Raw genomic sequence first — 24,842 nt, 5'->3', positions numbered from 1 at the left:
CCTAACGCGTCTTATATTTTAATGCCATCTTCTATTTTGGTTTAAGAGAAAATTTACTGTGTCATAATTAAAATTATCATATTAACCATATTATAACAACATATTTTATTCTTAATTCAATAATCGAAAATTGTGTATATATTATTATATTATTTAATTATTGAATAGAACATAGTTATTATTTTGGATTTTTATTTCAACCTTTTGTCCTTATTTTCAGGTCAGCAACTATGTTGCCTCCCAGCAATGTAAAGCTCGTAATCTTATTGTTGGAAAAACATACCAGTTCCGTGTTATGGCTGAAAATAAATATGGTGTGTCTGACCCGGCTATTACCGTTGATCCAATTACTGCAAGACATCCATTTGGTATTTTCAATTTATTTAAAAATTATATTTACATTATATTTTTACACAATATGAGTAGATAATATATTTAATGGTGTATATTATTACAGATGTACCTGGTGCACCAGGAATTCCAAAGGGTGTGGATACATCTGAAGACTCAATTACAATTACTTGGGCCAAGCCTAGAAACGATGGTGGATCACCAATCACTGGCTACATGATAGAAAAACGATTGATAAGTGAAGACAAGTGGACAAAAGCATCGCATGCCATAATACTCGATACTACATTTAAGTAGGGGAAAAACCAAATGTTTTACTTTAAATGAAAAATAACACGGTTACGATATGTTTTAATTTTAATTTTTAGAATTCATAATTTGATTGAAAATCATGAGTACGAGTTCAGGGTTTCCGCATTAAATGCAGCTGGACAAGGTCCATGGAGTTCTTCTTCTGATGCCATTAGATGTTGTGCACCTGCATGTAAATATTTATTTTAATACTTTAACAATCAATACACATAGAGTCATTAACGTGGATTCTTATCTTAGGTGCACCAAAAATAACGAGCGATCTAAGTATAAGGGACATGACTGTAATTGCTGGAGAAGAATTCACTATTACAGTTCCATTCACTGGAAGTCCTATACCGAAACCTGTATGGAGTATAAACGGAGAAGAAGTTATACCTGATTCAAGAATTAAATTTGAAACATCAGCAAATGAAACAGTGTTTAAAAATAAATGTGCGAAACGCAAAACTGATACTGGAAGTTACACCATTCACTTAGTCAACAATATTGGTGCTGATTCTGCATCTTGTAAAGTTCTTGTTGTTGGTGAGTTTTTAAACAGCAACACTTATAATTTATTCATTAATTAAATTATAATATATTTATTACAATTAACATAACGTCAATTATCTTATTTAAAGACAAACCATTACCGCCACATGGACCATTGGAAGTTACAGATTTAACTCCAGAATCCTGTTTATTATCTTGGAAACCACCTTTAGATGATGGTGGTTCACCAATCACAAACTACATCATTGAAAAATATGAAATATCAAGTGGTGTATGTATTTTTAATACCTACCTACTATAATAGTACATATATTTATATTTATTGAATTGAATTAATTTTTTTATTATAGTTGTGGTCAAAACTAAGTAGTTTTGTTCGTCCATGCCACTATGATGTCATTGGCTTAGAACCAAACAAAAAATATAATTTCCGTGTCCGAGCTGAAAATCAATATGGACTATCAGAACCAATTGAAATGGATTCTATCATAACAGCCAAATTCCCATTCACGGTACCCGATCCACCAGGTCATCCACAAATTTTAGAATGGGACGAAATAAAAGCAACATTAATATGGGAAAGACCTGTACACGATGGAGGAGCGAAAATTCAAGGATACAAAGTCGAGTTCAAAGATATTACCGAAGGCGGAAACTGGCGTACAGCAAATGATTACGTTGTAAAAGAACCACTTTACGTCATTCATAATCTGTTGAATGAACATGATTATGAATTCCGTGTACTAGCTAAGAACGCTGCCGGCTTCAGTAAACCATCTACTCCTACACCTAACTTCCGATTGAAAGGCAAAGCTAAGCCTCCGTCGAAACCAGGTACTCCAACGGTACTTAAAGTGGGCAGGACATACGCTGATTTGAAATGGGAACCACCAATATCTGATGGTGGTAGCAAAATAACTGGATACTCAATAGAAAAGAGGCAAGTAGGAAATGCTGTCTGGGTAAAATGCAATGATTACTCTGTATTTGACTGTAAATTCACTGCTATGAATTTGATCGAGGGCGCCGACTATGAGTTTAGAGTGTTCGCTTTAAATATAGTTGGTAAAAGTGAACCTAGCACGTGTACCACACCAGTTAAAATATGTGAGTTTGAAGGAGGAGAAAAACCCGAATTTATTGTACCACTCACCAATAAAGTCGTTCAATTTGGCAAAACGATCACGTTACGTTGTGAAGCTATTGGCAAACCTATGCCAAATGCTAAATGGCTAAAGAATGGACGTGAAATTATTTCGGGTGGACGATACAAATGCGAGTCTGCCAACGGAGTTTTCCAATTACATTTCCCTGAAGTATCAGAAATTGATGATGGTGATTACACTTGCGAGTCATATAATCCTGTTGGATTCGTTACAACATCATCGCGAGTTAAAATTGGACGTAAGTACCTAAATATATTTAAAAATTGTCTGTTAATTTATTGTCATGTTATAAAAACCTATTGTATTTATGATCAATATTTAGATCCACCCAAAATTGAACGCATGCCAAACTCAATCAACGTTCCTGAAGGAGAAAATAGTAAAATTAAAATATTCTACAGTGGCGATTCATTAGAAGACATTGTTTTAGAGAAAAATGGAACGACGATTCCTCAAAGTGATCACTTTAAATTCACTATATTTGATGATTATGTAATCATATTTTTGAAAGAAGCAAAGAAGAACGATGCTTCCGACTACACAGTGACTCTTAGGAATCCCAGTGGAAGTACATCTGGATCCTTTACCATAAATATATCTGGTAATAATACAAAATCTAATAAAAAAAAAAAAAAAATACTCAATTTACTAATTTTAACGCAGGCTATCCCGGACCACCAATCGGACCTTTGGGAGTTTCAGAAATAACCAAACATACATGTTCACTTTCGTGGAATCCACCAAAATACGACGGAGGTCTTAAAATTACTCATTATATTGTTGAGCGCAGAGATATTACCTCAAACCATTGGATTTGTATTTCTACAACGTGCAAGGATACACATTTCATTGTACAAGGACTAACTGAAGGCAACGAATACGTTTTTAGGATTATTGCTGTTAACGACAATGGACTTAGTCCTCCGTTAGAAGGAGTTAATCCAATTAAAGCTAAATCACCTTATGGTAAGATAAAATATATTTTTAAACATTTTAGAAATATTAAACGATATATAACCTTACACAGATAAACCATCACCACCTGGAATTCCCACCGTAACTGAGATTGGAGGAGACTTTGTGAATCTCAGTTGGGAAAAACCAATCGATGACGGTGGCTCAAGAATTCAAGGATATTTGATTGACAAACGTGAAATTGACTCAGACACATGGCAGAGAGTAAATGCCGCAATTTGTGTTACTACACAAATAAACATTTCAAATCTCATTGAAGGACGCCAATATGTGTTCCGAGTATTTGCACAAAATGAAGCTGGCTTAAGTTTACCTAGCCAAGCATCGAATACAGTCACCATAAAAGATCCATTAAGTAAATACACATACCAATAATCTTTATACATAATATGTATTATTTTTATGTAAACAGATAAAATACAATTCATTTATGTTTTTCACAGCTGCTCAACCTCCTGAAATAATCAAACCTCTTGGTAGAGTCCAAGCAATCCAGAACCAAAATGCTCAATTCCAATGCGTTATTACTGGTGTTCCTAAGCCCACAATTACTTGGTTAGTATTTGTTTGTAAATAACTTAATACACTACATAATATTATATTACGGTATAATATTATACTTAATTTAGGTACAAGGGAGCTCGGGAAATCACACCGAGTGCCAGACACCATATGTTTAATGAAGGAGACTCGCACACCCTTATTATAAATGGAGTATACGGTGCAGATTCAGACGAATATGTATGTAGAGCTAGCAATAAGGGTGGAATTAAGTCAACTAGAGGAGAACTTTTTATAATGAGTATGTTCTAATTCGTTTATATTTAAATTTTTTTCTATATAAAATTATGTTATATTTAATTTATTTAGCACCTCCAAAATTGAACGTACCTCCTCGATTTAGAGATACAGCGTTCTTTGACAAAGGCGAAAACGTTGTTATTAAGATTCCATTCACTGGTTTCCCTAAGCCAAAGATTAAGTGGTACCGTGAAAATGAAGTAATCGAGTCTGGAAGTCATTTTGCTGTTGAAGTTTCTGTAAGCTTTGTTTACCAAATTCTAATCAAACTCATTACGAAGATTTCATATTGAACAAAAATATTTTATTATACAGGAAAGACATGCTATTTTAACAATAAGAGATGTTAGTAAGTACGATAGTTCTCCATACAGAGTTCTAGCAGAAAACGATTTGGGAGTGGATAGCGCAATTATTAAAATTCAAATTAGTGGTAAGAATACAAAGCTTTTATCAATCTATAGTCTGTTTATGCAACTAAATTAAATATTTTTTCATAATCAAAGATCATCCCGATCCACCGTTCAGCTTATCAATTGAAGATATTGGTCAAGATTCACTCATTCTGAACTGGAATGCACCTACATGGGATGGTGGATCTAATATTACCAACTATCTTATTGAAAAGAGAGAAATACCTATGAGCAGTTGGATTCGTGTTGGGAATACTCGGTAGTTAAATTGAATAACATCCATAGGAATATTATTTTACAGTAAAATATAACTAATTTAATTTCTTCTTTTTAAAGATTTACTTCAACAGCAGTAACTGGCCTTAGTCCGGGACATGAATACGAGTTTAGAGTATACGCTGAAAACGTGTATGGTAGAAGTAAACCAAGTGAGGTATCACCTGTTGTTAAGACAAAGGAGTTGTTGAAAAAACCACCGAAAACTAAACGTTACGAAGGTAAAATTATTTCTATTTTTTAATGATTTAAAAAAATTTCAAATCTTTTTTAACCCGGTATATAAATTATATAGTTGATGAAACTGGCAAAAAAATAAGAGGAAAAGCAGATGGTAATATTAAAGATTATGACCATTACGGTAAGCAATAAACAATTAATAAAAAAATTTCTTTAATAAAAGCAAAAACCCACAGTAATTTAATGTTAATATATTATAGTTTTCGACATTTATTCAAAGTATATACCACAACCGGTAGATATAAAAACACAGTCCGTATATGATTATTACGACATATTAGAAGAAATCGGAACAGGTGCATTTGGAGTAGTACACCGTTGTCGGGAACGTAAAACTGGAAACATTTTTGCTGCCAAATTCATACCAGTTGCACATAATGTCGAAAAGGAATTAATTAAAAAAGAAATTGACATAATGAACCAACTTCATCATCCGAAACTGATCAATTTGCACGACGCTTTCGAAGATGAAGATGAAATGGTTTTAATATTCGAATTGTACTGTGCAAATCGCAAAACTTTAATAAGCATCGACTAACTCATTCAAATATTTTTTAGTTTGTCCGGAGGAGAACTATTCGAAAGAATCACGTCAGAAGGATATTCAATGTCTGAAGCAGAAGTAATTAACTACATGCGACAGATATGTGAAGCTATCAAACATATGCATGAAAGAAATATCATTCATTTGGATATCAAACCAGAAAATATAATGTGCCAGACAAAGAAGAGTTCAAATGTAAAACTCATCGACTTTGGATTGGCAACTAAGTTGGATCCTAACGAAATAGTTAAAATATCAACGGGAACTGCTGAGTTTGCAGCTCCGGAAATAGTTGAAAGAGAACCAGTTGGTTTCTATACAGACATGTGGGCTGTTGGTGTTTTAGCATATGTCCTGTAAGTTTTTACAAAATATTTTTTCACTGATCAGCTAAAACTTCTAAATCTATGCTTTTATATTAATGTAATAGTTTGTACATGTTTGTTTTTTTTTTTTTTAATAATAATTTTCTTTCTTTATAGTTTGAGTGGGCTGTCACCATTCGCAGGAGAAAACGACGTTGAAACACTTAAAAATGTGAAAGCTTGTGACTGGGACTTCGATGAAGATACATTTAACATAGTTTCAGACGAAGGAAAAGATTTTATCAGACGACTTCTAATTAAAAACAAAGAGTAAGTAAAATATAGTGTAATTTTACCTAGTATAAATATTAATGAAATACTAACCAAAAAAATAATTTTGTGTCTTTTTTTTATTTAAGAAAACGAATGACAGCTCATGAATGTTTAATACATCCATGGTTGATGGGAGACCACTCGGATCGTACAGCTGTACTCAACTCGTCCAATTACACGAAAATCAGAGACCAAATTCGCAAAAAATACAGCGACTGGGATTCGTTTGCTCTACCACTTGGAAGAATATCAGAATACAGTGCTCTCAGAAAGCTTATGGTAGAGAAATATAAAATATACGAAAGCTCGTTTGGTAAGTTTTTTAAATTTCTGTTCCAATGACGTATGGAAAACACTAACGTATCTATATCTATAGATCGACGACAAGCGGCTCCACGATTTGTCATCAAGCCTCAAAGTGCATTCTGCTACGAAGGACAAAGTGTCAAATTCTATTGCCGTGTCATTGCTGTAGCACAACCGACATTGTCATGGTTCCACAATAATGAAGAGTTAAGACAAAGTGTTAAATTCATGAAGCGATATGCTGGAGAAGATTACACATTCATCATAAACAGAGCTAAACTTGATGACAGAGGAGAATATATAATAAGAGCGGAAAATACCTATGGCTATAGGGAAGAAGTTGTATTCCTCAACGTACAACGTATGCAAGCCATTTAAATAAATAACTTTGGTGTCTAAAAATGTTCTCCAATTTAACTATTGATTTATCAATTTTAACATCTACATAACTATACCTTCCCAAAAATAATATTAATACCTATTTTTGATTTAATATTTATTATAAACTGACTTTGGACTACCTATTATATTTTTAATTTGCTTTGTATAGCTTTGCCAAAATCAGCACCAGTATACAGACCTGAAGTCGCACAGGTCAGAAGACGAGAACCGCTCGCCAACACATATTACATTGAAGAGAAGGAGAGTGCGCCAAATTTCACCTTCTTGTTACGACCTCGTGTCATACAAATACATCAAACTTGCAAGTTGCTGTGCTGTTTGAGTGGCACACCAATACCAACTGTATGTACTTATACTTGATTTAATTTCATAAGACCTGTGAGAAACCGTGAATTTATAAATTTGTTTGTTATATTTGAACTAGATACAATGGTTCAGAGGAACCAAAGAGCTAACTAAGCGTGATTACACCATAACCCATACGGACGGTGTGATTACATTGGAAATTATCGACTGCAAGCCTGAAGATTCGGGCAAATATCGCTGTGTCGCCACCAATGTGCATGGCACAGATGAAACCAGCTGTGTAGTGATTGTAGAAGGTAATGAGCACTAACAATTATGTTATATTAAAATTAAATATCTACTAATAATGATTTAAATTAGTATTTTTATTCATTAGGGAAAAGTTAGTATTAAAGTAAATTATATTTTTTGCCAAAAATTATGACAATTCCTTACATTGAAAAATACCAAAACAATAAGATAAATAATAATAATTTATTTAAGTAAATTGTTCTGCAATAACAATACCAATTCCAAGGATTTCAAATATTTCCATATAATTTATTAAAGAATTTTATACGATCAATGGAATTAGACATTTCTAAGTTATTAAAATTTTTTTTTTCTAATTACAAAGTTTTTAGATATCAACACCAATTGAAATTGTCGATACACAAATAACCATAATATTCTAATTGTACAAATTAAATGTCATGAAAAATATACTAACTATATTTGTTTATAAGTATATAAAATAACTACGATAGTGTAAACTAAAATATGATCCAAGCCTTCTTTTTCAAATGCAATGGATAGGTTTTACGCATGGATGTGTGTCTACCAAAACAGTTGTCTACAACACAAAACTGTGACCAACTAATAAGCATGTAAAGAATAATGTCTGTAATTGTTAAAATGTTACTCGTTTCGAAAAAAAAAATTTAAAATTTAAATAAATGACTATATTAATAATACTTTTGTAAAGCTTGTCTAAAAATAATTGAATAGTTTAATTTTACTACTCAAAGATTTCTATTTTGTTTTTAAGAAATTGTACTGTATGGTAATTAGTATAACTGAGTTATAATTTATTGTATGAAGGTACCTAATTAATATAATATTTATAAACATTTGAAGTAAGAAAAGAGTAGTTATTATACTTGTACTACAAATAACATAGAGTACCTAATACTATTTTAAGCAGTTAAAATAATAATTACCTATCAAAGATGATCGACCTGGCATCATTATTTAACTGCAAGGCCAGTACTTAACTAATCGTAGTCATGTAATTTGTTGTGAACGTATCAAATCATTACATAACTCTATACGATTCCTAATCACAATATATAGGTACAGCGTATACCTACTTAGGTAATTAACAGACAGTAGTACATTGTTTATGAGTATATTGTATGTACCTACCTGGCCACATATATGCCTTTCCAGTTGCCAGCATAACTGTTACGAGTGTTACAATAAATAATAAGTCAGTAACATTTAGCGAGAACCTACGTTTTGACTAGGTAGTATTTGCTCGTTGTGTAATTTTTTTTTCTTCTTGCCGCTTTACTTAATTTTTCTGCTACCATTAACCGATACCCATCCCGAACACTATCAAACTATAGCTGATTAGGGTTGACGGTATTGAAATCGGATACCGGTATTATGGTATTAGAACTGGTATACAACGAACAACCGTCAATGGTGTTTATACCAGTATTACTTCGGTATTGAACGGTATGTCGGTATACTTTGGTATTTATACCATTCAAGTGGTATATGAACTATAATCGGTATACCGATATAAGACGGTACCTAAACCAGACAAACCGACCATCTTACAGTTGTTTGAGCTAACCTGCATGTGGTACCTACTGTGGTAGGTACCTGGAACGAAAGTGTTTTCGGTAAAAGAGAAAGAACCTAACCTAGAAGACACATACATACAACACGGTGGATCAACTAACACGTTTAATGTACCGACATACTGCATACTGCATATGGTCCTGTGACCTTACAGTCACTTTCCAATCAATCTTCCGCTTATATCACCATCGCAATATTATGTCGCATTAACAATACAAACCTATTACGCCGTTCGTCTAATACACTTCTATTTCTGCTGTTCTTTCAATATAGGTATCGAACAAAGCCAAGAGCAGGCAGAGTTATCGCATAATTTACTTCACTCAGGTACAGTATTTTACAGCTTAATCAGTATATTTATAATATCAATATAATATTATAACGTATACAATAGTACCTATACCTATATAATAAAATAACTGTGATGTACTGATATGGGTGATAAATATTATGAACACGACGTGCGAACAACACCCGGAGTTCGGCGTTAGCACTGGTCGAGATTAAAACGATGATATTCTACAGATTTTAATTCTTTTTTTCCCCTCCCGATTCTATAGATCGCAGGTACGTCGATCAGCATCATTTCAGACCCGCGCCGACGGTTATCACCAAGCGCACCGCCATCACGTCAAACGTGCACGGAAGCAGTTCGGTGTCTTCAAACCAATCCATCACCACTAACACATCCACGAAAATCAGCGACACGGTAATTAGCTCTTGCAGGCCAACATTTGGTTGAAATTATTAAAATCAAAATCAAAAACTATTATAATAATTTTGTACTCCTGACCGAAATAAAATTATAACCCTATCGTAATCGTTTGAGGATTATATACGACATTACCTATACGTGTAATGAAATCGGTTATACTATACCTATATGCGTTTCCACTATATTGTTGAGTACAGTCACGTGAGAAGACTATACTATTGATATAAGCCACTATTTTGAGCTTCACATATTGCTCGTCTGCTTTCTTATAGAAATATTTTTTTTTATCAAATATAAATTATTATTAAATTTTGACTTTGATATCGTGTTGTTTTCATTCTTTTCAGACCGTTACCTCTACCGACAGGAAGAGCGTTAAGAAATACGGAAATAAACTGAACGCGGTTGGAAGTCCGTCGAGATCCCGTAGTTCCACAAAAGAATTGAGATGTAATTTTTAAATTATTTGTTGATTAGAATGAGTGGATTCGTTTCCTTTACCTAACCACTCTGGTTTTGATTACAATTATTATTTTATTATTTATTAGTATCACCGGACGAAGCCATGTGCCCTCCAGACTTTTCTACTCGCTTACTCGATACCTCAGTCAATGACGGACAGTCATTAGAACTTAGTTGTAAAGTAACTGGTGACCCAGAGCCACAAATCACCTGGCTAAAGAATGGAAAGGTAAGTCCAAAATAAAACAATAATAGGTTACCTATTAGGATAGACACTTATAATAATTGTCCAATTCTGATGACAATATATTTATATTATTTATATAATTTTATACTGAAAATAATAAAATAATAACCCAGACAGCATTTTGTAATGATAATATTATAATAGTATTATAATAACGTTATACTAATATTATTCGTTATTATAATGTTATAATAATATTATTAAACATAAAATTGGTGTCTGGGAAGTAAATAAATATTTTAATGGAATGTAAGAGTACAATAGGTGTTATAAAGCCATAATAATTATGGAACTGAGCTCAGACAATGGGTGTTTTTTAAAGGTAGGCATATTATTAAAATGTAGATATATCAGCAGTCCTGTAAAGAATACTTTTAAAAAGTACTTGAGTAAATACTCAAATACATTTTTTTTTAAGTATTTAAGATACTACTCAAATACTTTAATTGTAAAGTATTTCAAATACTACTCAAATACTTTGAAAAAGTATTTGGAATACTTTTCAAATACTTTTGGTTTTTAAAGTGGGTTTCTAATTATCGTAATATTAACACATAGGTAGTAGGTAATCTAATAGTTATCTAATAGTTTTAAAGGGAATATTATTATTCAATATTCAATAACTTTTTTTAGAAATCTGGTTTTCACAAACCTTTGGGCTTCGGCTAACACAGAAATACAGAATATTAAATAAAACTATTAAATATTATTTTAGTTGACAATAATATTTTTTCAACCAATTATTTCGAATAAAAATAAAATATTCGAAATAAAAAACCAAAGTATTCAATACCAAAAAGTATTTAAAATACCATTCAAAATACTTCATGCTGAAAGTATAAAATTAGTATAAAAGTACTTAAAAAAGTATTTTAAATTTTAATACTTTTAATTAAATACTTTACAGGACTGTATATCAGTATGATGGTATATGTATGTAGGTATATCAGCTTAAATGATTAAAAGCCAATTACGGCTTTAAGTGATTTAATGAAAAGAACCAAACTAAGGATAAATTCTATATGATTTATTTTATAATGACAATATAGAACGTAATATAAATTAATGAAATGTATAAAACATTTATGCTTGTTTTAAAAAGCAATATATATAATATTATATAAAGTAATTAAAAATGAACAATATAATATTATAATTATTTGCTTTTACTTTTTTAAGTCTATGCCCGATGTATAATACATATAGCTATAATGCAGTATACACTCAAATCGACTAATTGTATGAATTCATTTTGAAATGTGGAATATTCAATGAAGGAACAAACATAATATTATATTATGTTAATTTTATTTTAAATTAAACTTTCTATGTAAAACCATAATACTATTTTTTTAAATGATACTAAATCTACTGTTATTCTTTAGGCTATCAGTTCGTCTAACGTCTTGGATCTGAAATACAAAAACCGATTGGCGACGTTGAAGATCAATGAAGTATTCCCCGAAGATGCTGGAGAATATATCTGTAAAGCTACCAACTCGTTGGGAACTAAGGAATCAAGTTGCAAACTCACAGTAAAAGGTGCAAAATCGCATATTAATATTAAACACTCTTTATATATTCCCACTGGAAGTGTCTCTTGAAAAATGTTTACTTTATACTAACTTCAGTTTTCAATAAACCGTGTTGAAAATATGAAATAACTATTATTCGTTCAGATAAGGTACCTACCCTATATACTTGCCAGCTGTCGTCTTGCATAAAAATAAAATGCATTATCGTATTTAATTGTGCATTTTCACGTTGAATGTAAAATGAAAAAAAAATACTATAAAATAAAAATAGGTATGTACCAATAGTTTTCCCGATAGTTTGGAAAACGTACGAAATCTTCAATGCTACAAAAATTATTTGTACACCTCAAAAATATAATCAAAATATTACAGACTATATATCATTCAATTAATACGAATAGAAAAAATTCTAGAACTATTTATTGATCCCGATTTTTTTGTATTATTTCCAAAATGTATTTGTTGAGAATCGACTGTAAACAAATCATTAGATTATTTTAGCATGCACAAAGTTGTCTAAAGTAAGTAATTAAATATCTAAAATAATTCAATAACTTCCTGCTATTTATAATGATATAATTATTTTGATACAACATTTTTGTGTTGTATCCAATCATTAAATATATATGACAGCTCGATAATTTATTTTAATTTAAGCATTCTACAAATATAAAATAATCAAAAAATAATAATATTGCTTAGGTTAGTACCTACCCATCGACTAACACAATGAATGCATTCTGTACCGTGATTAACAGAAATAATTAACTGAACACACCTAAACCATAATATTATGACAACGATTTTTCACTTCGACCTTTCGTGGATAATTACAGCTGTGGACGTATCCAAAAACAAAAGCCGAAACGACTCGCCTCCAGTTATTGCCAGCCATCTGACATCGGCTACAGTGACCGACGGCGATGCAGTGACGCTCCAATGCCAAATCATCGGTAAATATGAACACCCACTTAACCTAGCAGTAAAATTATACCAATTTAAATTGATTTCCGTGTAATATTTACATACCCAATATTAAACAATTTAAGTAACTTTGACCTTACCTCCCAATGTACTTCCTCTGTATACCTACCTAAATATTATAATTGAATATTATTATTGTTGCTTACACGTCCGTATATTGTATCTGGTTGTTGGTACAGGAGCCAATAAATTCGATGTAGTATGGCTTCACAACCACAAGGAAATAAAACCCAGTAAAGATTTTGACTACGCCAACGTGGCCAACGTTTACACCCTGAAAATTGCTGAAATTTTCCCTGAAGATTCCGGCACATACACTTGCGAAGCATTTAACGACGCCGGCGAAGCGTTCAGCAGTTGTTCGATCTTCGTTCTAGGCAAGTACCTTTACCACGTATTACGAAAATAATATTGAAATGTCGTTACAGACGGTATTACGTTACGAACGATCATGACGTGACCAAACCACTCAATTATTATTGAGATCCTATGGTGAGAAACGATAGTTTCTACTTCGATACCAAAAACACTCAGATTTTATAATGCAATATCTTTATCGTGGATCATCATGGACTTGCCAAAACTAAATTTGTTTTATTATAGACTCAAACAATAAAATATGTGTAACAATTTTGTAATAACATGAGTATGAAAATACAGGCAAACAAATTTTGAAAAATTATTAACTCTATGACACGTTTATCTACAGTATGTACGGCCACTGAAATTAGAGCCACGATCGTCGTGCTACTGGTGATCAAATATATTGTCATCTCTTCGTAAACTGATTTTCACCTAAAGTAATTTTAAGGCCCCGTTTACAAAGATAATCGAATACACACCTAAAAAATTAAATTAAAAAGGCGCAGTCATAATGTACGTTGAGGAAACAACCATCTCGCATACCAAAATATGAATCTTAAAAATCACGGGAAAATAGTAGAACACATAGAACCACTGATTCCATAACATATTTTGACCACCAGTAGCCCGACAATCGCAGCTCTAATTTCGCTGGCCATATTGTAAATGCATCTTTATAAGAAAATAACTGCATTTTTTTCTTACTTTTTTGGCGTCTGTAATTATTATTTATAGGTAATATAATATTAATTAGTATATAACATAAAGTATATACTTAATATTGTATTTTATTGTAGTTCCTATATTAATGATCTCAATGACTTAATAATATAAAAAGATCCACAAATCGGATAAAAATCTAGGGATCTCGTCGGTAACCGATCTCTAACCTGTAACTTTTATGTCTTTATGTATAGACTAGCTTGTGTTTATAATCTATTCATATATATTCTAGGTGCGAAAGAAAAGCCTAAGGGCATGACGTTCCAAAGTTTCCCCAAGTCGGTGACCATACAAGACAAAGAAAGCGTCGAAATAGAATGCGAAATCCTCGGAAAACCGACAAACGGTAAGCGAATAATACTGCACATGTTGACATGTCCAAAGCTGTATAATATTACATTAGCGATACCCAACTGCTTCGTGAAAGAGGTGCCTGAGAAAAAGTCACACCTGACGAGTTTTCATATGGATGTGGTTTGGTTCACTTTGAACGAAATCGCATTCATAGCAATAGAGCTTCACGTGGTTGCTATTGCAATTTTTTTCGACCATGGTCGGCCAGAACACCCATTAGTTTGACGTGCAATGCTAAGCTGCATAAGCGCAACCAAGCATTTATTTATTATTTTCAGAGAATTATAATTGCTTCCTGTAAATTAATTTAATATTGCAATTTTTTTTTAAACTGAAAATCCTTTTAAAATGTCTAGATATACACTACTTCTTTTCCTTCTCGAACACGTGGATCCTGTGTTGGTAATAAATCCCATTTTTCTATATAGGACCATATTTTATGTAATTTAAGTTTTATTTATCTGTGCTTACCTAATCAATGATTTATATGTAGACAGTTTAGGCTGGCTGTGACTGATAGATGTGAAACCTAATCAAAATAATTACTATTTAAAGCCCTCTACAATAACATATATTTATTTATAAATAGTTCCAAACTTCCAAACCAGACACATGCTTAGTTGAACTGTTTACCCGATATTTAAGGCATAATTATCGACCCTAATTATGTTTATCAAACTGGTTGGTATACAAAAAATGTGTAGGTAGCATACCTAACTAGATACCGATATTCATTTATTTTATGACGATGTTTGATGGTGTTTTGAAGACTTATAGCTCACCCCTCCCCGCACACACACACTTGCGTCTATTTTGGATTGACAATTGTCATCGTGTTATTGGTCTGAACTTTAAAGATACTAAATAATTTCGTGTTTATGAAATACCATAGTTACCTGGATTAAAGACAACGTTCCTATTGGCGAGGATTCGAGTATTTACCAATTTATGCAAGTTGACAATAAATACCGAATGAAAATACTCAGAGCCGGTCATGACGACATTGGTCAGTACGTGGTCGAAGCAAAGGATTCCAGTGGCGTACAAGTCGCAGCCGCGTTTTCAGTCAATTTGTCATTCTTATCTGAATAAAGTGAGTGTGTCGAGAGTCAAGACATTATTGGTTAAATAGTATGTAAGTGTGTTGCATTCGTATTAATAAAAACCAATACATTTTCAGATTTCACATCATAATCAACGATCAAGATAATGAAACTACATACTGTTGTAAAATAATGAACAACAAAAAATTAAATTAAAAATATCAAAAATGTATCGTTTTATCGAAGTTGTAAATTTCCATTATTTATGTACAGCAAATACTATTTTACATTTTTTTTTTTTTTTTTATCAAATAATATTAAAAATCATTATTAACATTCACAATATACCTAATACGTACAATTGCAGACGTGCAATTTACTCATTTAGGTTTTATTAATTTATTAATATTATAACTATGATAAAATAATATATGATGTATTATCATTTAGTGCCCCAAACGCTACTTATGTAATTTTTGTTTGCATAAAAAAAATAAATACCACTTGTGTTTAAATAAGCCCCTAATAATTTGTAAATCGTATGTTATCGTTTGTTAAAATATGTACTTTATTATGTTCGCAAGGACGTTTGAAATATATCCAAAGAAAAATATATTCGCGAATAAGACACAACAATCGTGATAACAATACATTTAGATCATGCGAATATTAAAAAAAAACCGTACTGTTTGTTTAGAAGATTTTTTTTTTCGAATGCTAAATTGGCAACTCGTACGCTTTCATTTAAAATTATTATTATATTATTATCGTTTAAGTATATGTTGTTTATTTTTATCCCATAGATTTGAGCTTTGATAGACACTCATATTATCAGCTATTAACTACCTATTAAATATTACGATGTTATAACATAAGTGTTTTATTTTAGTGTTTAATAATTTATTGTGTTATATTTATTTTAGGTTATAATATTGTTTTAATTAAAAATAACGTGTTTATCAATATCAATCAGGATTTCGTTTATTTTCTCTCCAAATAATATTATCACAAATTATGGAACGGGACCCATAAAAATGTGTATTTTATGTGAATTATTTTTATGTCAGATACGACAAGTAGGTATTTATTTTTTACAATAAGGTATTCTTAGCTTTCGCTATCTATACCTAGAGATGTAGGAAAGGTAGTACATTTTGGCGTGTTAAACGCGATACTTAAATTATTACAGTTTTAAGTTGTGTGATAACAATAGTTAGAGGCTTTAAGTTAGAATGATTCTTGAGGAATTAAGTCATACGGGCGTCCTCATTGGAGGCGGTGTTGTGAAGGTGGTCTGATGTTGATGTGGTAATGCATTGAGCCTCTTGACTTGTGGATGGATTTGAAGAAGCTCACAGCCAAAAGTTTGATATGGTCTCGAAGAGTTGGAATTTTAAGGTATTTGTGTATATTTGTGTTCCTTACAAACCATGGAGCGTTTGTTATCGTTCTTAAAACTTGGTTTTGAAATATTTGCAAAATTTTTTTAGATAAGTTTGTGTACATTTACCCTAAATAGGGCAAGCGTATGTGATTAATGGACGTAGTAATTGCTTATTCATAAGTAGAGAAAGTTTTTTTTTTATACCAAAGACTTCCTGTTTAAGATAGGAAAGAGCATCCCTAGACGTTGATAGGCTTGTTGGAGTTTATATGATAAGTGTGGCCACCAGGTTAATCTTTTGTCCAACGTTACGCCAAGGTACTTTACCGACGCTTTCCATTGATTGGTTCGTTGTTAAAAGTTAGCGGTGGTGGAGTAGAAGTACGGCGTAGACTGAATAATACATTTACGTTTTTTGATGGGTTAATTGATATTTTCCAGTTCTTACACCAGGCTGATAACGTATTTAAGTGGTTTTCTAGATGTACAGATATTGCTTCTGGGTTGCGAGACTTAGAGTAAATGGTAGTGTCGTCCGCGAAGAGGGCTATATTTGTGTGTGGTGATTGCGGGATGTCGGATGTATAGATATTAAATAATATTGGATCAAGTATGGATCCTTGTGGGACGCCATCTAAGATTGGTTGGAAAAAAGAAAAGCTGTCATTTATTTTAACATAAAATTGTCTGTTAGATAGAAATGAAGTTAAGGAGTCAAGTAGATAATTTGGTGTGTTGATAATTTTGAGCTTGTACAACAACCCATGATGCCATACCTTATCAAAGGCTTTGGAGATGTCATTGAAAACGGCACCCATGTGACAGTATTTTTCAAATAAGTTACTTATATGTTCTGTTGTTGTGTAATGAAATGATGTGCTTTGAATCCCAATCGGAATTTTGGAATTATGTCTGTACAGTTTAGATAATTTTGCAGTCTCGGGAGGATGACTTTTTCAAAAATCTTAGATAACGATGTTAGTAGACTAATTGGTCTGTAACTGTCAGGGTCTGTTTTGTTTTTCCCAGGTTTTTTTATGAGGATTATGATTGCTTAACAAGTAGGTATAACAAATCACTATATAGCTTGTCAATTATCAACTCATTCAAAAACTGCAGTTTTAAAAATATATTTTAATTAATGTATATTTATATCTTTACGACTATTTAATTGTATATAAGTAATACCATATTCGTATTCTTAAATATAATATTATGTTATACGTACCTACTACTGAAATATGGCTAACACCATTTTAGAACCAAAAAATGAAATGAGAATCCAGATGACATCGTTTATTTAAACACGCTTCAGAAGTAAAGTTGATTCTCCGTATATATAACTACTGAAGAGTCTATTAATATTATGTTATAATGGCTGCAGCCTCATTTAACAATTAACATTTTAAACTGATTACGATAGATTTGATAGATGGAATCCTATACTAATATACTATTCAACTGTAGTACCTATATAATGGCAGTGCAAGTCAATTATTAATTAAACGGTATTCGAGTAAGTAATGTAGACAAGCCTAAATCGAAAATGATACTATTACTCGGAACACCAATTTAAATATTTGTAGGAGACGCTTTTGTGTAACATTAGTTTTTTTTTTTTTATTGTGGCCCCGTCACATATTATGAAGACTGAACCGTTTTCCTTAGCACACTGCTTGGCCGCCATGCACCATCGTTTATTGAATAAATCAATATCAAATATTTACAACATTGATTTCCTCAATGAAAGCCTAAACTTGCGCAAACCAGTTATGAAGCTTCAAAACTTTTCATTTAGATGTAGGGACGAAAATAAGTTCCTAGTTCCAACATGAGATCAAGCCGTTTAAAAAAATACATAGGTACCTATGTTTCTATATGGTGGAAAAATTATATTTTATGTAAGTTCCTACACTATATTGTAATCGTTTATCTGTTATTATTAGATATTTTTAATAGAGATATTTTGTCGATTAACCTTAAAATATAGGGGTACAGTGTCGGACTGGCTCGAAAAGGCCCAGTCCGCGATTTAGAATAAAGGGCCCCCAACAGGCAAATAGAAAATGTATTTTCTATACATATATATATTAACTGGTTTTACCTTATTTTCAATATAGAATTTATATTGAGTATATTCTCAAATACTAAGACATTTTCTACAGACCCAAAGTAAATTTACTACAAGAGACCCATCGGACTGTTTTTATTACCAGACAGGGGATATCCCACCTATCCAGGTATCCAACTCCCAAATTACGCCACTGGGGCGTAGCCCCTACACTGGTTACAAAACCTGTGACATCAAACATTATAAAGAAAAACACCGATTCAAATTGTATCAAATTGTGCACGAGTACAATACTTAATATCAAAATATATAATAATTCAGTTACAATCAAGCCGGATTAAGACATTTCGCGGCCCAGGGGCCAAAGTTTTAAATTAGGCCCCTGTACAAAAAAAAAAATTAATGTATATAATGTGTTCTGGGGTGAAGTGACCAGCCGACGTCATATGAAAGTATACCAAAAATGATGAAGAAATACCCTTTCAAGATTGGGTCTAACTTTTTTATTTTTAAGTTATGGGAAATAAACTTTATTTTATCAAAACCATACATATCAAGCATTTGTTTATGTATCTTCAAAAGTTTTCAACATTATGATGTATTTTTTTTTATTTTAAAGCTATTTAATTGTCCTATCAACACTCCGACGTACGCAATTGAACTAGAAATGCTCTAATTATTTTTATTAAATTAAAAAAGTAGAAAAAAGTTGGCAAAAATTAGCATTTTTTAAAGAAAATCGTGTATTATTCCAAATAATTTATTACTTAGTATGGGTTTTTTGTTTTTTGTATTATTCTACTGAATTATACTGAATAATCAATAATATCTATAAAATACCTTGAAAGTTTGGTTTTCATAATATATTCCTGGTAATCGTCACAACTTAGTTTTCCTAGGATTGAGTCAGTTAATTGGTCGTCAATCATTTAATTTTATACTATTCGGTAAATTTTAGTTGTCATAATATAAAAAACAAAAACTCATAGTAAATAATAAATTATTAGGAATAATGCACAGTTTCTTTTAAAAAAATACTAATTTTGCCAACTTTTTTCTCTGTTTTTAATTTAATAAAAATAATTAGCACATTTTTGGTTTAATTGCGTATCTATGTCAGTTGATAGGAAAATTAAAAAGCTTTAAAATAAAAATAAAATTACGTCAAAATGTTAAAAAGTTTTGAAGATACCTACATAAACAAATGCATTTGTGTAATGCATGGTTTTGATAAAAAAAAAAAAAGCAGGGCTTAAAACCGTTATCAACAAAGTCGGTAATCGGCTTTTTTTTTAACCGGTTATCGTTTAATTTTGATATTTTGGTAACCGGTAACCGTTTCATTAAAGATATTTCAAACACTATGATAACCGTTAATCATTTAAAAATCGTTGATAAGGTTTTTCAGTAATCGGTTACCGGCAAAAACCGGTTTTTAAAAATAATGTTTTTAAAATTTTTTTAATCATGTTTTTAAAACAGTTTATTTAAGCCATTCGTGGGTTTATAAAATAACTATTATTATTACAAAGTCAAAAACTTAATATGCTTTAATTTAGTCGATTTCCCTCAATTTAAATATTTATTTTTTCAAACTTCTTAAAAGTTTAATACATATGATCAAAATAATGACGATCTTAATAAATCAAAAAAATAAATTGCATAATAATTACATAAAAATGACAAAAAATGTCCTTAAAAAATGAACTAAATATTGCAAATATTAGTTTTTTTTAAATATTTTACTCTATTTTACTATAAAATTCTATATAAATTTATCGAAGCTTCAAATTGCTTAAAATATGACAAAAATGCCCTTAAAAAAGGAAATAAAATAATAAAATGTCAATCAGATAGGTACTAACTTAGTCTGTGGTTATTTCAAAGTTTTAAGTCATCGGCATAATGGTCGACAAAAAACGATAAGAAGTGAAGTAGTGTGAAATCAGTAAAAATGACTAAAAATGTGGGAAAATGACCTATAACACATTAGTGGCCAGGAGAGCAACGTCTAAAAAGTTCTAAAGAAAATGCAAAATGCATCAACTTCCGAGCCTTAATTATTATCATGTATCTGAGATAGATCGCGAACCACACGTAGTGCGTAGGTAAGCGAATAGTTTAACTCAGAATCAAAAAATGCAAAAAAATTTGTCCACCGAGATCGCGGATTTTTTATTTTACATTTTGTCAATTTATATTAATTTGTAAATTTAGCTACCATTGATTGGGAGTATAGGAATTATCACAAGGAGAGGGGCTAAAATAAAAGTTAGGGGGCTTAGCCCCTCCCCCAAGCCCCCCCCCCCACTAGTACGCCTATGAATACAGTACCCAAAATCTGGATCTGCAGATCAAGCATTCTACGCTAGCCTTCGGACCGACCCTTGGAGCAAACACTACAAATAACATAAATGCAGAACCAGGAGGGTTTGAGCTCTGGGAGTTATAATTTAATACTAAAATATCTATGAATGTATGCAAAATAAAGTATAATGTGATGAAAACCTAAACAATTTTAAACAAATTGCTCAAAATTAAACTTGGAAGGTCCCCTATCTATAGTAAGTTGTGGCACTGTATATAAATGTGTATATTTCTAAGAAACAAAGATCAATAAAAAAAATATCGTAAATACTAAATAGTACTAGAGCCCCTATTCCATCAACTATTTTTTAATAGGAATAAGTGCACGAGGACGACCACGTTCATGACGGTATTATAATATATAGATTATAGCTACACACTTATACCTATATAGGTATATATATGATTATGATATTCACAATAGACAAGCAATACTTGACGGCAATTAATTGGGGAAAAAAATTTAAAAATAGCTGGAAAATTAAAATGAACTATAATGTAATCATGATTCATAATATAATTCAAGTATTAAATTCCACCAAAAAACCGTTAATTTTTTTGGTCGGGAATAGGTTTTAGTTATAAAACCGGGATTGAAAATATTAGGTGACCGCTTTGATGTTAATATTTAGATATTTAACTTGATTACTAATAACCAATAACCGCTTCCAGCAATCCAGAACTAAAAGCAGTTATCGGTTTTCGGTTCTCAAGGTTACCGGTTTTAAGCCCTGAAAAAAAGTTAATTGCCCATAACTAAAAAAATAAAAAATTTATATATTCTATCTTTAAAGGGTATTTCTTCATCAATTTTGGTATATACTTTCATATGACGTTGGCCGGTCACTTCAGAGAGATAGATATTAGGTATATAGCAATAAATAATGAATAATGTATCACTTTATTTATAAATTATAATTTACAAGCTTTTTTCCTAGCTAAATAATCATCTATTTTTTTTTTTAGATGATTTATGCAGTGTTATAGACTATAACGAAAAAATTAATGGAAAAATCAGAGGCCGCTAAGTAAATTCTTATTATCTAGGCCCAGGGGCCATGTCCCCCCTGCCCCCCTTAATTCAGGCTTGGTTACAATCAGTGATAATACGCGAATACCAAGTCATACTCTTACCGTCTTACAAATGTATAGGTACAACAAACCAAAAAACTGTTTTGCGCGGGAAGGAACCAAGAACGCTACAGTCATAACTACTAAGAAACCAAATTTTCACCACATAAAAAAAGAACTTTGGCTGTGCTATATCGTTTTTATTATTTCGTTATCGGAACTTCAAAAAAAGTTAATTAAAGTTTGAAAAACACAAATAATAATGGATTTTAAAACAATAGGAACTTTTTTCGTATAAGTATTATCAAAAAAATAAAAACGATATTGCACAGCCAAAGTTCTCCTTTATAAGCGGTGAAAATTTTGTTTCTTCGTTATGACTGTAGCCTTTTCGGTTCTTTGCCGCGCCAAAACGTTTTTGTTATGCTATTGCTATGCCGTACGTATGTAAGGCGGAGACATCACATGCGGGTGCGACGTCCTCTTAAAAGCTACAATAATTTTACACTATTTCTAATCAATGATACATATTTGTATATAGACAGCTATTAAATTCGTAGAATGATAATGTCATTATTTTAATAATTATTGAGAACTTCTCAAGATTGTAAACAAAAATACGTTTTTTGATTTGAAACAAAAAATTTTTATTTCGTATTTCTATTTTCTCTAAACGAAAAATAATAATAATAATAATAGGTACAAAATCTGGGGCCCCAAATTATCATAAAGAAGCCGGGGCTCCGTCCGCAATTGTGGACTAGCGGTCCGGGCCAGTCCGACTCTGTAGTGGTATGTATTAGGTGTTTATATGATATTTTTATAATAAATGCCTAATAAATACATTTTATATGTATTATTAAATTATCTATTTGAATTATTATTTTAAATAAACTTTTAATTATGTTTTATAATAATATATTAAATGCACCTAATCAAACTGATGAAAATGTCTTAAAAAAATTATAAAAAAATCATAAAACATTACATAAATCAATGAGTAATATAATTATTTTTATTTTTAAAGTTATTGTAAAAATGTATTGTTACACCTACTCCGCACTAGGTAAGATTAGTGTACGATTGGTATAGGAACTAATATATTAAGTAGTTTTTTGCCATGTAGGAATTTATATATGCACGTACCTTTTTTCTGTATAAGGAACTTACTATACACATCTCATTTTTATATTTGTGTATGAATTTACACATATCATTTGTAGAAATGAACGTATGTAATTTTTTACCTGTTATATTCTTGTGTTGGAACTTTCTATATCCTAGGCATAGTCAGTGGTGAAACTAGGGGGGCTAGGGGGCTTAGCCCCCCTAACTACGATTAAGCCTCCCAAAAATATTCCTAATTGATTTAGATATAAGCTCCCTATGCGTTATTTTAAATTAATAGTTTTATTAAGTGGCCCATAAACATTTTAAACTAATAGCCTATGGGGCTAATATACTGTTATAACGTTATCTGGAGTAGAAGGTTGACGGAACAGGCCCCGACTAACCTCCTTTACATGTTTGTCGAAAACTGAAGGGCCGTTCTGAATTATCTACTTCTCAAGATGGCCTATGAAAGGGTAAACAAGCAAAAGTTGGCATTAAATAGTTAAAAAGTTAAAGTTAAGTTAAAAAAGTTTAATTTTTTTTTAACTTTTTAACTTAACTTGTTAGTTTATTTTCTAATCAACGTATGAACTTAACTAGATTAATTTACAGTTGAAATAACTTAGCTTTCTTCAGTTGATTTTTAAAAAATCCATCAAGTTAAAAACATTTTGAATTTTTCGTTTATACGTAAATATTAATATATCAGTTTAAAATAAAAATATTCCAATACAAAACATAAACATTTCTGTTCTTTATCTTGATAACATAATTTTGTGTATATTTATATATTTTATTAAGTTGTAAATAATATATTATGCGAGTTGCAATTATAAATGTTTTTAATAAAATTAATAATTTTAAATTACAAATTGACAATTATTATGTTTTAATGTAATATAACTTATAATATATATGAAGGTCATATATTTATCTTAACGTATTATGACATTAAATTGCTATACGATATAAAAAAAATATATTTGTTAAATTATTAATTTGAGATGAGTATAGTTTAAATTAGGTAGTACATAATAGTAAAGTAAAAGTAAAAGGGTATACAGTGTAGCTACATTATTAAAAAAAGTTCAATAAAATTGTTTTTATAATTTATAAATTAGAAACTAGAAAGACACATTCACTCTTTATGTGATTTACATACTAATTAAAAAAAAAATTGATCAACTTTTTTTAAACTGAGTTAAGTTAATATTTTTTTCTATATTAACTTTTAACTTATCCAATTAAATTTATAATTTGTTAACTTTTAACTTATCGATCTTGTGTCCTCTTAACTTAACTTGAGTTAATTATTTTTATTAACTTGCCCACTTTTG

At 31.0% G+C, this 24,842-nt stretch overlaps 1 protein-coding gene across 6 annotated transcripts in view; it reads left to right on the top strand.

Annotated features, from left to right (window-relative positions):
• The window catches only part of LOC100166119 (twitchin), an 81,414-nt gene extending 64,995 nt beyond the window's left edge, over positions 1-16,419 (top strand). For all 6 annotated transcript variants that reach the window (XM_008184337.3, XM_016803945.2, XM_008184330.3 and 3 more), the window contains 33 exons: positions 221-368; positions 458-644; positions 720-835; positions 904-1,191; positions 1,287-1,429; positions 1,509-2,562; positions 2,647-2,925; positions 2,988-3,290; positions 3,352-3,654; positions 3,743-3,854; positions 3,929-4,101; positions 4,170-4,339; positions 4,416-4,533; positions 4,607-4,772; positions 4,850-5,010; positions 5,085-5,150; positions 5,230-5,527; positions 5,588-5,929; positions 6,056-6,208; positions 6,298-6,524; positions 6,588-6,878; positions 7,068-7,261; positions 7,344-7,521; positions 9,347-9,400; positions 9,634-9,782; positions 10,136-10,238; positions 10,337-10,479; positions 11,883-12,039; positions 12,869-12,985; positions 13,196-13,393; positions 14,335-14,448; positions 15,349-15,549; positions 15,637-16,419. In XM_008184337.3, the coding sequence (XP_008182559.1) occupies positions 221-368; positions 458-644; positions 720-835; positions 904-1,191; positions 1,287-1,429; positions 1,509-2,562; positions 2,647-2,925; positions 2,988-3,290; positions 3,352-3,654; positions 3,743-3,854; positions 3,929-4,101; positions 4,170-4,339; positions 4,416-4,533; positions 4,607-4,772; positions 4,850-5,010; positions 5,085-5,150; positions 5,230-5,527; positions 5,588-5,929; positions 6,056-6,208; positions 6,298-6,524; positions 6,588-6,878; positions 7,068-7,261; positions 7,344-7,521; positions 9,347-9,400; positions 9,634-9,782; positions 10,136-10,238; positions 10,337-10,479; positions 11,883-12,039; positions 12,869-12,985; positions 13,196-13,393; positions 14,335-14,448; positions 15,349-15,548 (6,705 nt within the window). In that variant the 3' untranslated portion in view covers position 15,549; positions 15,637-16,419. The remainder of the gene's footprint in view (positions 1-220; positions 369-457; positions 645-719; positions 836-903; positions 1,192-1,286; positions 1,430-1,508; positions 2,563-2,646; positions 2,926-2,987; positions 3,291-3,351; positions 3,655-3,742; positions 3,855-3,928; positions 4,102-4,169; positions 4,340-4,415; positions 4,534-4,606; positions 4,773-4,849; positions 5,011-5,084; positions 5,151-5,229; positions 5,528-5,587; positions 5,930-6,055; positions 6,209-6,297; positions 6,525-6,587; positions 6,879-7,067; positions 7,262-7,343; positions 7,522-9,346; positions 9,401-9,633; positions 9,783-10,135; positions 10,239-10,336; positions 10,480-11,882; positions 12,040-12,868; positions 12,986-13,195; positions 13,394-14,334; positions 14,449-15,348; positions 15,550-15,636) is intronic.
• The last annotated feature ends 8,423 nt before the right edge of the window (positions 16,420-24,842 follow it).

The sequence above is a fragment of the Acyrthosiphon pisum genome, chromosome X, assembly GCF_005508785.2.
Source record: "Acyrthosiphon pisum isolate AL4f chromosome X, pea_aphid_22Mar2018_4r6ur, whole genome shotgun sequence".
Classification (NCBI taxonomy): domain Eukaryota; kingdom Metazoa; phylum Arthropoda; class Insecta; order Hemiptera; family Aphididae; genus Acyrthosiphon; species Acyrthosiphon pisum.
Note: the sequence above shows the minus strand (reverse complement) of the source record. Positions and strands in the feature narration are given on the sequence as shown.